Raw genomic sequence first — 14,545 nt, 5'->3', positions numbered from 1 at the left:
AATGCCTGCAAATGAGACCAAAGAACCCCACGAAATGTTGCGTCGCTGATGAAACAAGCGAACGTCGACAAGACAAAAGAATGCTTTTGCCTTCTTATTCAATGCCGAGATTACGGGGGGCCAAAGGTATTGAGGCCGAGAGCTTGACCTTGCACACCCCTCCTTCATTCGTAATCACCATTTCTATTTCTTACTTGGCTTGGCCGACTTTGGCCTTTAGAAATATCTTCCCCAAGTTGTAACTCCGGTAGCCCGGTAAGTTATTGTAGCCCAAGATCTACGGTTCAACACCGTAGTGTAAATTTATTCATGCTGTGACAGCTGGCAGGCTGTTCAGCGAGGTGAGAGCATTTGGTAATAAGGGTAAAGAACAGATCTCTTCTGCTACCCACTCATTTTCGCCATCAAGCGCCGGACAATTGATAAGTGCGTCACAACTGCACGCTGACTCTGTGGCCGCAGCCGGGGGTGTGACCGTTTTGCTGTTTCGCCAATTCTTCTTGTCCACCATCTTTGAGACTGTACCGATGAATGATTCAAACTCAACAGCCCAAATTGGCTTCCGATGTCACTGTATCGGGCGTCTATGACGTTGCCTCAGCCGCCGTAACGCTGACCCTGGCTGCGTCCTGACCATACGACGCTAAAACTCTCTGCAACTTCTTTGAAGCAGCCTTGGTCATTTCAAAGACACCCGGCTCGCTGGTGTCTTCAAACAAAGATCTATTGTTGGCACCGATATCTTGATTAATGTGAACTGGAGGGGCAAGTCTGCGCCCTAGTGGTATGACGATGCGCAAGTGTTTCTGTGGCTTTTTGGGGGATTCTTTTATGCTGGAAATGTCATTAGATGACATTTGGTCGAGCGAGAGATTCGTGGAGAAATTGTTGGATTTGTGGCCGTTGCGTGCCAGACTTGTATGGGCAGGGGAGAATGTCCCGCATAGGGCTACAAACAGAATCGTTGTCGCTGCTAATTAACTTGCGAAAAGAAATATGGTGTGTAGCCTTCACCTTCACGCGACCTATTTGCAAAGAGGGCTTCTATGAATTTTGAGGGGAATGTTCATGTGTACGTGTCGTACTGGTCAAAGCAACTATTTACGTCCTCAATTACAAAATACGATTTATCTTTTGTTAGGTTTGACATTTGAACGGCCAAGTCTGGCTACGCGGATTAGAAAGTGACGTATTAGTGGCTTTATAAAAAGGGTCCAAGTAGGGTAATCCCGCCAAGGAACTATGAGCTCATCCCTGCAAAATCAATATCAGATGCTGTAGGGACGGCGGTACCAGTGGTCGTGGAAAAGACAAGGACAGGACCAGGACAGCTATCTGAGCATGTACGCAACGGCTAATCATTGCTCTGAAATTGACAATCTTCTCTACTCTTAACCCCAGACTGCAGAGTTCACTCCCCGTCAATTTGATAGCAAGGTGTCCTGTCGTGACCGCACATTTGTGGCAACAAAACTGTTTAAGCCCTATTTGATACATGTTTGCTGTTTTTGCTTCATCTGTCGAAGTGAGCTCTGTCAATTTTGCACACCTCAAGCAAGCAACCCTAACGACCAGGACTGGAGCGCGGCGTCCCGGCATTGATTATCTAGAAAGTGACACCATTATAAAGTTACTCCCTACATCCAGACGTACAGTTTTGAGCAAACCTATATTCCGCTTGCAGTACATACATTCAATCTCAAAAATGTGGAGATGGTCTAAGGCTACTTGAGTATACATCAAAGGATGAAGGAAGGTTCAGATTTGGCTCCATGGCAAGCGATAAACATCCATTCTTGACTCTAATTGAACATTTTTCCGAGAAGATCAATCGCAACAGTGCGAGTGGAGTAGATTTTTAATCCCGACTTGCAGAGGAACGTTTCGCATCGACCTAGGCAGCCTTGGTCAGCAATATGGACACTGCATCCGTAAGATCACGGATGCATTGTGAACACATGGGATGCAGGCAGCGCTAAATAGGCGATGCAGAATTTGTTCCGAAACGCTACCACCCTTCCGCGGTTTCCAAACGCGCTCCACCTAGTAGTACTACGGCCAGCAACCACGGCCATTCCAGCTGCGTGACCTATCGTCCCGATGACCTTCACCTACTTAGGATGGGTTCCTCGCCTTTGTTGACGATCGTACTCCCATTCTTGAAAAAGGGCATCCAGACAGACCTTGCAGGCACATATTCTCAGCCATGGCTTTACCAAGCATTCACGCTAGGCAGTCCTCGCTGTGCGATTGGGCCAACCGTTGCCTGTCTGTATGATCACAGCCTCACCAACCCTCACTGTGTGAGGCATTATTAATCTGGTGGAAAACAATGTCAGCGCTTACGTGGATTCCCTACTTTGCTAATAAAGATACTGCGCAAATCCTGAAAATTTCGAGGATATTCCGTTGTTTGAAACATTTCTCCTGTCATTAGAATAACAAACCCGATGGGCAAAGCGCACGTGACAATCGATCGATCCGACCGACATCCACAACACCAGAAGCCAGCTCCTCGGTAGCCCATACATCTCAGAACCCGTCCTCTTTTCCCGATCGAACCTTGAGCTCTGATTCAAGGGCTCCCTCTACAGCTTTGCCATTCACTACAACGCCAGGAATTACGAGTTCAACAGCGCTTTCCATCATACCGCTCTCACAGATTGCCACCATCCAAGCGGTAGTGCGAGGCAAATGCGTCCAAGCGCGAGCCTACAATGACACCGGAAGACTTCATAGTTGGCTGGATCTGCGCTCTGCCCATCGAGCTGGCAGCCGTGGCCGAGATGATGGGCGAGGAATTTGCCGACCTACCGTCTTACCTGACCGACTCTAATATCTACTCCTTCGGCCGCATCGGGAACCATAACGTCGTGGCTGCCTGCCTGCTGGTCAGATGGGGACAGACCCAGCAGCTGTTGTGGCCAGTCAAATGAACGCCAGCTTCCCCTCGTTACGGTTTGGCTTTCTAGTCGGCATCGGCGGTGGAGTCCCGAACCTCGATAAGGATATTGATATTCGGCTCGGCGACGTCTTAATCAGCCAGCCTGCAGGTCACTATGGTGGACTGGTTCAATAGGATTTTGGGAAAACTGGAGCTGGCGTTGTGTTACTCGTACCGGCAGCCTCTAAGCGCCGCCGATAATTCTTCTCAATGCCTTCAACAAACTTAGTGCCAACGACTTCAGGGGCCAGACGCAAGTCGTTGCGCATCTATCCAAGCTTCTTAGCCAGCCAAAATTTCGCATCCCTAGGTCTCGAAAATGACATGCTCTATAAAGCATCATCACAGCACGAGGCTGGAGTTACGTGTGAAATGCCGGCCGGAGGATGTGGTTGATAGGGAAGCGCGTACAACGACAGATCCGCGATTCTTTTTCGGCACGATCGCATCTGGAAACCAAATTATGAAGGATGGATTAACGTGCGACAGGTACAGCCAGGAATTAGGTGGTGTGCTATGCTTTGAGATGGAAGCGGCCGGCCTTATGAACAGCTTCCCATGTATCGACATTCGTGGGATTTGCGACTATGCAGATGCGCACAAAAACAAGCGTTGGCAACAATATCCAGCAGCCACTGCAGCAGCATGCGCAAAAGAGCTTCTCTCCATTATACCTCGAGAAAGGATTCTCGAGGGGAAGCTTGTTCGACAATTGATCCCTAGTAAGTAAAGTCTTTTAGGCAAATTGGGAAACGGAACATTGGATATTGTAGTTACAGCACTTTGTAGCTTATCAATTTAGTGATGTAAGAATATTACATTGACCAGTATCTGTGTTATCAATCGCCAAGGAACAACTTCAAATTTCCGTACATCAACGCTTCAGAAACATACGCTATGCTCGCGGCGCAATGTATCAAACGCATGAAAGCGGGGCTTAGACTGGAGATCTGCGAGATTGGAAGACCAGACGTGCTCAGGGGTCAGATCAACGAGAAAATAATAGATACACACATCCCCGCCGATCTCCAGTATGCATGTCTCTACTGGGTTTACCATCTACAACAAAGTGGAGGATCACTAGGAGATGAAGTTCGCCTTTTCCTTAATGTCCACCTTCTTCATTGGTTAGAAATCTTGGCACTTTTGCGCAAGGTTTTGAATTGTATGCTTCATCACTCCATCGGTATTGTTTCATGGGTTTTCCGCCAAAATTCCTGTTCAGCCATCGCCACAAAAGATATATCCAGATTTTGATTACTTCAACGAGACATCCAGCAGCCGCATTGTTGACATACTCTTTTACTTGCACAACATGCCGGGGGAAATTGCCATTGCGCTCCTTTGGCTGTGCAAGATGTCTCGGAGAGTCGTCAAGATTCATCTTCGTCCAGCTCAACCCAGGACGCCCCGGAAAGCCAATTTCGCCGCCTCAGATAGAATGCGGCCACAGTATACGTCGATAATATGTATCACGTCAACCAACCCTACGCATCAGTATCTTGCCACTGTTGTTTATGGCGGACTGGAAACAGTCATCAATCGACAAACATGACCCGCTAGATGCGTCGTACGGATGCCGGTCGCTCATCAGATTGCGTATGGCTGCTGCGACATGTTGGACATGGCTCTCATCTCCATTACCTTCTATTTCCTTTAAGCTGGTTCGATCAGCATCGTCAGCTACAAGAAATATCTTGAACTGTCCATCTGTTCGAGACTTCTTTGTGGGTCTGCTGTTTTCAGAGCTGTGTCTAGCTAGGGATACGGGACGCGACTTCAGATGCAATGGATCGTGTTGCACTTGAAGGTCTCCAAAAATGACCCTATAGACGCACATGCGAACAAAAAAGCTTGTGATCCCTCCTTCCTGTGGGTAAGCCCTGTGCATGTTATCAAAGAACAAAAGATTTTTATCTCTTTCATGTTCTTCTATACTTGGAAATCCGGACCTATGGGACGTTTCCTTCAGACCACCTGTAACAAAAGGATGCAACGTAGTCTGGGTTTCAGCTCCATCCTGTAGCTGGTCCACAATTGCTTTCAAGCCAGGCTGAAGAGAGCCTCCTCCATACGTGTAGTTGAGTTGCTTCTGTATTCTGACCAGTGTTTCTGTAGCAATTTCCGTAGGAAGGTCGCCACTCGCAAGCTGGTAAATCTGGGAAGAATGGAAGCCAAGGCTCTGAGCAACCAACGCAAGCTGTTTCAATGTTATACGGTCTTCGCTAGGCCTTTTACTCTTGGCAAAGAGTGCCTGCTGGCTCTTTGGCACAACCGGCGACGCCAGGCTCTTCCTCATCGCACAGAGCCAGAGTTGTCTCTGTGCGATATCAAACTGTTCCTCCACTGTCGACACCGGCAGTTTGTGGAAGTTTTTATCCGTGCTCTGTATGACACAGGCTGAGTTTTCATCGCCTTGGAAAATATAACGAAGGGACTGTCGCACAGTCGAATCGCGTTCAACCTTCACAAGGTGCTTTATATATCTCGCACACCCTCCCAAGTACCTCATATCATTGAAGAATGTGCTTAATGAAGGAATCTGTCTCTTGAAACTGCATACTGCATCAAAAAAGAGTTGGCGTTGTTCAGAGCTGGCTCCAGGCAGCAGCCTCCCAGTCTCCAAAAGTGACTCAAGCTGGCACCGTTCGTGCTTGGACAAGCCAGGGCATTTGCCTTCTAATGCTGCAACGGTATATCTGTCGATATTTCTGAGCAGCTGCGTTTGTCCTCGGACAAAACTCGTAAAAATACTTAGTATTTGATCAAGGTAGTGTGAAGATTCCTACGCAGTCGAGGTCAGCTGGACATCAACTACTGCTTGATTGGCAGCACCCACCTCAACGCACTTCATGGCCTCTACTTTGTGCATGTTACCAAACGGCGACTGATGCCACAAGCCAGGAATTACTAGGAGTGCCTGGAATTCATTCCTCAGTTTTCCAGAGGTAACATAGGTGAGGCATCGTCTTTCGTGCTTCGAAAGCACAGATTTCCACTGCTCTTCCAACGTCTGGTCTCTCTGCGACCTAGAAATGAGTATCTGTCGAAATATCCAGCCCAACGAGTCTCTAGGGTTGTTGTTATTCTCAGCTCTCAATCTTTGCACACTGCTCTCATTCATTCCTGATCAAGCAAGTTAGCTCTGGCCTGGGCTCCAAGTATACTGTTGTACGCACCTTTCCGTGAATACAGCTTTACTACCCACCACTCCTTGTTTGTTTCCTTGGCTGCCTTTAATATCGATCTTCCGGCAACACACTCTATCGTTTTTGACAGTGGTATATCGAGTTCCACCAGTCGGTCATGAGAGCTTAACAATGCCGCATGGCTTGTCCTCGAAATCTCGATAGCAGTCTCTAGCAAATCATCATCAATAACTGCGGAAACGTGGTATTGTGACCTTGCATAATCCGGGAGCACTTCTAAGATCTTGCATAGCTTTCGTATCTTTTCTTTCTTTTCATCCTGTTCTGAGTCATTCCAATTGCAACACAGGGAGGCAAGCTTAATGCGTGCAATGCCTCGATAGAGAGGTCCGCCTTGTGATAGTGGCATCATCTTGTATTGGAATGAAGAGAGCCTGATTGGGTATGCGGAATGTTTATGTCGGTATCTGCTTAAAGTCTAAAACAATTGCTGGCCAAAAATATTTAGGGTGACGAATTTCGGGCTCCGACCATGTTGGTTCACTTCAATGTCCTAGCAGGTGACGAATTGGATGTAGAACTTCGTTAGTTGCAGCTGGATTTGGCTATTTTGCAACCACCTTCATTATTGTGGAAGACGATCCACTTGCGCCGACAAAGAGGCAACGGTTTTAGGCATATTTTTGAAGCGCATGAGACTTGTGCGCATAAGGTCGGTAAAATGGTAGGAATTTGCTCCCAGGAAGGAATACCCGCGAAATGGCGGCCACGGATCGACCCAAGAGCAGAGTGGAGATGTTGGCTCCAACACATGAGAAAGTGTTATCTTTACGCTCCACCAACCGTCAACCTGGCAGGATCGCAGCCTTAGCCATGTAGCTGCGAGATTGTCCTTGCGGATGCTGTCATCAGAGACGTGCGGTGATAGGCTTCGATTTTCATGCTGTCACAACTCGATATCAGTAAGGGAATTAGGGGCGTGGGCGCAACTATTTAAGCAAGTGATTTTAGTATTCTGGAAATCTAGATGATAAATTGATTCTTACATTCATTTTGTGTCCAGTATAGATCTGAGTTGGCTTGGTATACGCCCGTGCCAAATCAGCCTTGCTTGCGGCCTCATCGGAATTATCCGAATAGCCTCCGGCAGCGAAAACCACGACTTCTCCTGCCTACACCTTTTTACATGAGCCAGCGCTCGGGAGAACCATATCTGACCTTATGCCAAGCCGGCCGACACATCCTTCCATTCACTGCCTGACATCGGTAGCTCGGTGCAACTTTACTTCCGCTTTCAGCACAGACATATGATCTTTAGAAGGTGGAAGCAGCCTAGTGCTAACACTTAATAGACGAAACGGAGGAAAGATCCAGGTTTGAATAATAGATGCAAAAACACCTCGCAGAGAGTGCCCCATTCAAAATATAAAAAGGATTCTAAGCCACTAGCCTAGATTTTCATCTTCTTTCGTCTCACATGTCTGCGCTGTATTGGGATGTGCCAGCTGCATAAACACTCATGAAGTACATTTGGCCTGAAAGCTTCATCACATTGCCCCGCACTCCAACCGCTTGGATAAAACACACTGCAAGTCTGCAATTTAAATCCTTAGGATGCAAGGATTGACCCTTTGTTTTTTGAAAAGTTGGTGGAAGGTCTTGAACTACTTGTTTCTGCCAGGAAGTGGAAGAACACCGGGCTTGGTCGCTTGATTCACCTTGTTCGACAGAGTGTCGAGGTTATAGGCGACCAAAACAAAGAGAGAGTATTGTCCTTGCTTGGCTGTTTTGGGCTTGTTTGTTGTGTGGCATGGGAAGGAATTTGCCTGTGCTAGCCGTGCGATAGGTATCTGGGACCGGATAGTTTTGTATAGGGTGTGGTTATTTAACCCATACAGATCACACCCGTAAGTGGATACTTTTACAGTGCCCACAGACCAGAACGTAGCACGTGACTTTACTCGCACAGACCCAACTTTAGAAATTTTGCAACCACCCAAGATTCGCACACCACACTGCAATTCGCATTACGTGTGCCATTTGCATCGTTTTTATTTGCAACGCAATGAATAATTGCAATCGCACGCAACTTCGTCGAAAAAACAGGTGCGTATATACAACATGAGATTGAGATCCTTGAACTCATCATATACGCGCGCAATTGCTTATCACGATGCAAATAAAAAAGGGAATTGGCGCAAATCGTGCGAATTACAGAAGGTGCAGGTGGTGGGAGTGGTGGAGGTGGGACAGGTTTTGGCGTTATTTCCAATTATGGCTTGTCGCAGTTGTACCGTAGGAATAGCACTGAGGGGGTATCCACTTATGGATTTTTTTAGCGATCTGTACGGGTTAAACAACCACACCCTTTTGTATATCATGTTCAGGCCTGTCTAGAAGCCGATAGAGAGCTGGGTGTTGTCGTTTGTAGAGCAGCTAGATCAACTTGGGCTTCAAAAGGAGCTGACAACGTTTTTTTGTTATAGAAGGAAGGCCCATGGCTACAATATCATCTGGTAGACCTAATACATGGCTTGTCACAGCCTGAATGGTGACCGCTCTGTTGCTTGCCTGGTCATGATTCCAACCAAGATGCCAATACCAGCTAATAGCTGTAATCGATGACGTCAATTGACCATCATTGTTAGTAAGTTGATCGTTGATCGTTGGAAAGGGCATGGAGCGTGTCGGTGCACAAATGCAGCAGGTCGATCAGCCTCGTCAAAAAACCATATCCCGTCTCACAGCTCCTGAAGTGCTTTAAATTCATATATGTAAAAATTCTCAATACTTGTGCACTACAATAATTAAGGCGTTGTTTGCAGTATTATAAATGGCATAAAAAGCAACAATAAGCAGTAATGTCATCTCTTCCCCGCTGTACGCAAACGACCTTGACATTGTAGACAGCGTCCATACCCGCTGCTCGCCGACATCGGTGCTTAGATTTCTGCAGAGCACAGGGTTTCATGGAGTTGGCAGTATGTCCGTGAAAGTCGTCATCCCAGGGGGCTGTGGCATTTGATTCCTGCATTGAAAAGAGAGCAGAATAAGTCAAGGTAGGATGAGGTGCCTGTAATTCTGCAAGGATCTTGCGGTAGATCGACACAACTGGATCTTTGGATACCGACGAACCTGTGTTCCTGGACGGTATGAAAGCGATTCTGATTGGGTTCGAGGTCGGAGAGTGCGCGCTCATCTTCTCGTATACTGCCCATGTCAGGCACTACTGGAAGATTCTGAGGATAACAAAGAGATTCCATGTCACCTGGCTTGGCTATGTTGACGCTGGCGTCTGGCTGCTCCCGAGTCTGTCCTGTAATAGCGCTTTTTCCGCGCTCAAAGCTTTGGGTTCTTGGTAACGCTGTTGGTACTGGATATCAAGGAAGCATGGTGGTCATTTTATTTCGGTGCATTTGTAACTCCTTTGTTCACTCACGCTTGTCGTCAGGTAAAAAGGCATCTCCAATTGCTTGGAAAGCTCGACAAGAGTCAATTAACACAGATGGTATCCCAGCTGGAAAGGATATCTATCCCTGGTGTCCCGATACGTGGGTCAACGATGGTGAAGCAACGGCGGAGCTAAGCTTACCGGCCACCGACGGCGGCCAAGACTCTGGCCTTCGCCTAGGCTGGCTGCGTGCCGTTCTGGACTGGCACACCTTTTTAAGTTGAATAAATTTGATGCAATTGCCTTTAGGGTCATTGAGAGAAGTATTACACTTGATCTTTCGCTCCCTGCAACGGTCTGCGGATTTGATGACAAGGTGGGTTAGTCAGTTTTCGAAGCATACGTTGGGATTGCTAGGACCATCTTAATGATTCTTTTACGGCGGACGGGCGGCCTGGTTGAAAGACTTGCTGCAAGCAGCAGAAATGCGATCATATTTCGCTTTTTTCTCTTTTTACCATCCTGAGGCGCCCTGGACTTATTTGTATGCATATACTGAAGTGCCGGCGGAGCTTGTACAGCTGCTGCCATGTTCTGCCCAACATTAAGGATGGGTGCATATTCCAAGTGGTGATTCCGGGTAAGGGATGAAAGCACGACTCGTTGCCCTCCTCAGTGCTTGCTTGAGCTTTGTATGCGAACTGCTTGCAGACGGGTGATATTACGCATGGAGGGGGTCCCTGCGTGGACCTGGTGGATGTAACTGTCCTGAGCTTTGAAGCTCTTATCGGTTCCCGCTCGGAAGCTGCCGAGGCCACCTTGGATCGATGGCGGCAATGTCTTGCTTGTCACGGCCTCGAAGCTTGAATGTGCGTCCGCGGTTTGTTTAAGAACTTCGTGGCGTTATGGCTGTTCCGAGGTAGTATTGTATATAGTTGCCGGTGCCAGGATATCCTTGCTTTATCTACTGGCTGTTTTGGAATGGTCGCAAATTTGTGAATTATGTAAGTTTCGTAGTTAAGGCAGTTGAGCAAGGATTTATAATCGTGGCCCAGGCAGAAAACAGCGAGCATGTTGCATCCAAGCAGTTCTTTCTTTTGCTGTTCAGCCATGCAAGGCTGTGGGTCGCAGAAAAAAAGTCACCAGGAAACGCGGAAAAGCCAACCTACGAGGAGATGAATTCCAGATCCACCTATTCCAGAGACGTCAATAACGCTGATACCTTCACCAGAGATGAAACAGAGGTACCCGTGGCCTTCAACGGTTGGCCAGCGTGACTTCAGTAGAACTCGCCTAGCTGGTACCAAAGCTTCCATTCACACAATTGTTTAATTGGACAGATTGCTTCCCCAATGAACATGGCTGGATGAATAGGAGGAAAGTCGGGTCACTAAATGCGCATTGCAACAGAAAGTCCGTCCTGTGCCTTCTCAAACATATGCCTGCTGGCAATGCTTGCCTGGCAAGTAATCTGTACATATGCACAGATAAATACCATAGTGAGGACTAGATTGATGCAAAATGTTCAGTTTTTGCTAGGCGGGACTGTGCCTTACTATGCACCTGAATCTTCCTCCACCTTGTTGAGTAGACTCAACGGGTTATCGAACCGTCTTCATGCTTCAAATATCGAATTTCTGTGGTGAAAACGGAAGATGAATTTGGTCCAAACTGTACTAGAAGCACATATACTATTCATAAGGTTTAGATTTTACGCCAGTCTTTCGAAAAGAATGAGTGATTGTTCTATCAACACACACGAAATCGGTGTCATAAGAATATAGAAAATCTTATTCTCTGCCCAAGAAAAGAAATGGAACAGCCAGTGACCAACAAAACGAGGACTTTCTGTTTTGAAACGTTTGGTCTTCTTTATTGGCTGTAGCTCAATAATGCAGTCATTTCATTAATGGACTGTCTCCTAAGCCTCGATGTAGGTTCCTTCTGCTTCTCAAGCTTTTACTGCTAGCTAAGCCTGTATATTCAATGCTGCGTTCAGATGACTTCAAACACTTTCGTACAGGTTCTGTTTCACCCTTCTGCTCGTTGCCTTCTTCCAGTAGCTGCAAGTCCAGCTCTGTCTGGTCGTTTTGTTGTTCAGACTGCGTTTGAGCGTTATGATGTTGAAACTTGCAAGACAAGGCATCGGTTTTCAATTGCTGTGATGTCCACTGCAACGTTGCGTTGCTCTCGCCTCTTGTTTTCCGTAGCTCGGCTTCAAGCGTCTGATTAATATCCAGTACTTTCTGCTGTGTGAGCAAAGCTGTCTCAAGAGCCGAGAGAATATCGTTTTGTTTTGTTTCCAAGTTCGATACCTTTGCATGAAGCAATCTATTGTCATGACAAAGCCGATTGTAGCTCTGATCCTTTTCTAGATTCTCTCTGCGGCAAGCGTTCATTGTATTTATCATTGTCCAAAGCCAGGTGTCGATATTGTCGTGCACGTGCTGCTTCATACTTAGCCATCGTCCCAAAATATTGTAATTGATGTACTCACCATCTGATTTCTGTATCCTGTCACACCACCGAGAGTTGAGCTAGATATGGGGGTGGCTCCCGAGGCAGCCTGGTTATGGGTTTGCATTGTCATGAGGCTGCTGCCCCGAAGCCTTTACACGGGAGTGAAGCGTGGTGGTTGTGATGGCTTGAGTTTCTGTTATAATCTTTTACGGAAGATAACCACAGGTAGCTTTAGCGGAAACCTATAGCCGCTTTTGGTGCACCCTTCTTCAGCTCTTTACAAGTAGCATTTCCTGGCTTTTGCGTCCGGCTAAGAGGAGATGGCATTTCCAAGAGCCAGTTGTTGAATGATTGCTAATATCTCCAATAATAAGCAAGATGCGGACTGACTCTGGGAAAGCGTGTGTGCGGCCTCCCAATCTGCTGCTTATTCGTGGAATTGAACAGCGTGTTTTGGACATTCCTTCAATAAAAATAGACTGAACTAGGACAACCCGATACTCTTTTTTGGTAGCTACAGTATTTTTTTGCCCTACTCTGCGGGCTAGCTAGCTACACTCATGATCATTCCTAAAACGTCAGTCTCCTTCCGAAGCCTGTCGCGCCAACTGTTATCGAGTCGCTTCAGCAGCACAGCTCAAGCTCAGCAATGCAAGCGATCAAGATACGCCCACTTCGAGATAGCTCAGTATTTCAATCGAATACACCTTTCTCCTACACAGCGAATCTTCTCCGTCAGCAACCTTACCTCTGTTCAACAACTAGCATACCTTACCCTACTCAAGAAGCATCATCTTGTCAGCGTGCCTTATGAGAATCTTCGGGCTCATTACTCCTGGCACATGGGGGCTCTGTGTTTCGCCGACGCGTCTTTTTGAGAAGATTGTCCGCCACCGCCGCGGTGGTTGGTGCTTTGAGACGAACCAATTGCTCAACACGGTCCTCCTGTCGCTGGGGTTCGACGTCATTCTGGCAGGTTCGCGAGTCTTTGAGCCCTGCAACGGTAGATTCGGCGGACTTGTGCATTGCGTCAATATTGTCAAGATCGGTGGCGTACACCAATTGCTCGATGTGGGCTTTGGTGGATACGGTCCACCCCAGCCCGTACCATTGCTCGAGGGAACGGGAGGCATTGAACCGAACGGTCTACAGCACATTGGACCTCGACCAGAGATGCGAGTAGTGAAACAGTCGATTGTACAGCAGGTCGATCAAACTAGGCGGCTATGGGTATATCAGTTCCGACGTGGCCCTGATGAGGAGTGGCAGCCAATGTGCTGTTTCAGCTTGGACTTTGAGTTCCTGCCCGAGGATATCGAGATCCTAAACAGGCATGGCATGAGCCGCACATGTTTCACATCACGTGAACTGTTGCTTCAGTGATTCACAACATCAAATGAGCCCCTAACTGCACCTGGGAGAACGAATATGAAGGATGTTATGGATGGCGAGCTGGACGGCTCTATTGTGCTCTATCAGAATAGGTTGAAATGGCGGAGGGAAGGGGATTTGAAACTGGGCCTTGAGTTCCGCACCGAAGCGGAACGTATCGAGGCTATTCGGCTATATTTTGGAATTATCCTTGATAAGGGGGATACGGAAGGAATCAAGGGCACTGCAAGTGAGATTAGGGGTTCTTGGTTTGGAACAGGTTTTGGTGAGGGGACGATTCAACTACAGCCTATGTGTGACTTGTACCCATTGTCACGTGGCCTATTATGAATTTCTGATCCTGCTTTAGCGAGAACTGCCAATGTTTCAAGCACGATATACAGTGGACGGTAGTGTAATTCTATGACCTTAGATCTACCTGCCATTGCGCACCCGAGGTATTCTTACCTTGAAAACTCTTTTCGGAATGAATCTTCCATCTTTCGAGCGGATCCCTACTATCCTCTTCACCACTGTGGATGACTGCTTCCTTACTAGCTGAAAATTTTCTTTTTTCAAGTCATTGCAAGTATCCATCTGCCCAAAGAGGGTTTCGAAATCGTCATCCACCTCATGGGGAGCATCAATCTCAGATGTTCCGTTCGAGTATGCCTGTGGCTTATTGGTCTCCTGGTTGCCAGCTTCCCCTGTTGAGGAGTCGCTGTCGTCCTGTTGCAAGCAGTTTCCGTTACTTGGCTCGACTGTGATCTCATCCAGCGTAGTCTCTTGGGGCTGTTTTTGGGGCTCTTTCGGCCGCTGTGACGACGAATGTGGACAGCGCCGTCTTGTTCTTCGGGGAGGTCTGTAACCGTCGCGCAGCATTTCGTACTATCGCAGTTCTTAGTCGGTGTTTGCGAAGCGTTTGTATACGCTTGTGGTCTTAAGCACATACCATTTTTTTTATGTTTGGTTCTTCAAAGCCCTCGGGGATGTTGACAATGCCGTCGTAGCCATAGAGTGGATCATAGAAAACGGTAAATACAAAGATCTCGCCAAGCCTCCCCAGTTGCTCGGCCTTCCTCATGAGACTCCCGCCGCGCTTCCGCACCAGCTCCTTTTGCTGCCTGTCGCTTTTCTCCGGGTCCGTGAGACGAGTCATTTCGATACAAAAAGTCGGGCAGAACAGGTGACTTGAAGCCGATTTGAAATTTCATGGCAAGTCTTCTTGCC

The 14,545-nt window shown here is 47.5% G+C and overlaps 6 protein-coding genes across 6 annotated transcripts; 2 read left to right on the top strand and 4 right to left on the bottom strand.

Annotated features, from left to right (window-relative positions):
* Nucleotides 1-584: 584 nt before the first annotated feature.
* Nucleotides 585-1,599, bottom strand: PpBr36_10425 (uncharacterized protein; the record flags this gene model as incomplete). Its single annotated transcript, XM_029897536.1, has 2 exons — nucleotides 585-970; nucleotides 1,416-1,599. The coding sequence occupies 2 exons, from the start codon at nucleotides 1,597-1,599 to the stop codon at nucleotides 585-587; spliced, it is 570 nt and encodes a 189-aa protein (XP_029744285.1).
* Nucleotides 1,600-4,421: 2,822 nt separating this feature from the next.
* PpBr36_10424 (uncharacterized protein) lies at nucleotides 4,422-6,068 on the bottom strand (the record flags this gene model as incomplete). The annotated part of the gene is made up of 3 exons (XM_029897535.1): nucleotides 4,422-4,598; nucleotides 4,980-5,697; nucleotides 5,734-6,068. 3 exons carry the CDS (start codon nucleotides 6,066-6,068, stop codon nucleotides 4,422-4,424), a joined length of 1,230 nt encoding a protein of 409 aa, XP_029744286.1.
* Nucleotides 6,069-9,354: 3,286 nt separating this feature from the next.
* Nucleotides 9,355-9,768, top strand: PpBr36_10423 (uncharacterized protein; the record flags this gene model as incomplete). Its single annotated transcript, XM_029897534.1, has 1 exon — nucleotides 9,355-9,768. The coding sequence occupies one exon, from the start codon at nucleotides 9,355-9,357 to the stop codon at nucleotides 9,766-9,768; it is 414 nt and encodes a 137-aa protein (XP_029744345.1).
* Nucleotides 9,769-11,382: 1,614 nt separating this feature from the next.
* Nucleotides 11,383-12,068, bottom strand: PpBr36_10422 (uncharacterized protein; the record flags this gene model as incomplete). The annotated part of the gene is made up of 2 exons (XM_029897533.1): nucleotides 11,383-11,799; nucleotides 11,982-12,068. The coding sequence occupies 2 exons, from the start codon at nucleotides 12,066-12,068 to the stop codon at nucleotides 11,383-11,385; spliced, it is 504 nt and encodes a 167-aa protein (XP_029744324.1).
* A 686-nt stretch (nucleotides 12,069-12,754) lies between these two features.
* Nucleotides 12,755-13,327, top strand: PpBr36_10421 (uncharacterized protein; the record flags this gene model as incomplete). The annotated part of the gene is made up of 1 exon (XM_029897532.1): nucleotides 12,755-13,327. One exon carries the CDS (start codon nucleotides 12,755-12,757, stop codon nucleotides 13,325-13,327), a length of 573 nt encoding a protein of 190 aa, XP_029744343.1.
* A 21-nt stretch (nucleotides 13,328-13,348) lies between these two features.
* On the bottom strand, nucleotides 13,349-14,534 carry PpBr36_10420 (uncharacterized protein; the record flags this gene model as incomplete). The annotated part of the gene is made up of 3 exons (XM_029897531.1): nucleotides 14,268-14,534; nucleotides 13,871-14,203; nucleotides 13,349-13,507 (listed from the first exon to the last, which is right to left on the bottom strand). The coding sequence occupies exons 1-3, from the start codon at nucleotides 14,472-14,474 to the stop codon at nucleotides 13,349-13,351; spliced, it is 699 nt and encodes a 232-aa protein (XP_029744344.1). The 5' UTR covers nucleotides 14,475-14,534.
* Nucleotides 14,535-14,545: the final 11 nt, after the last annotated feature.

This window comes from Pyricularia pennisetigena, assembly GCF_004337985.1.
Source record: "Pyricularia pennisetigena strain Br36 chromosome 4 map unlocalized Pyricularia_pennisetigena_Br36_Scf_9, whole genome shotgun sequence".
Classification (NCBI taxonomy): Eukaryota; Fungi; Ascomycota; class Sordariomycetes; order Magnaporthales; family Pyriculariaceae; genus Pyricularia; species Pyricularia pennisetigena.
This window is presented reverse-complemented; position numbering and strand designations above follow the sequence as displayed.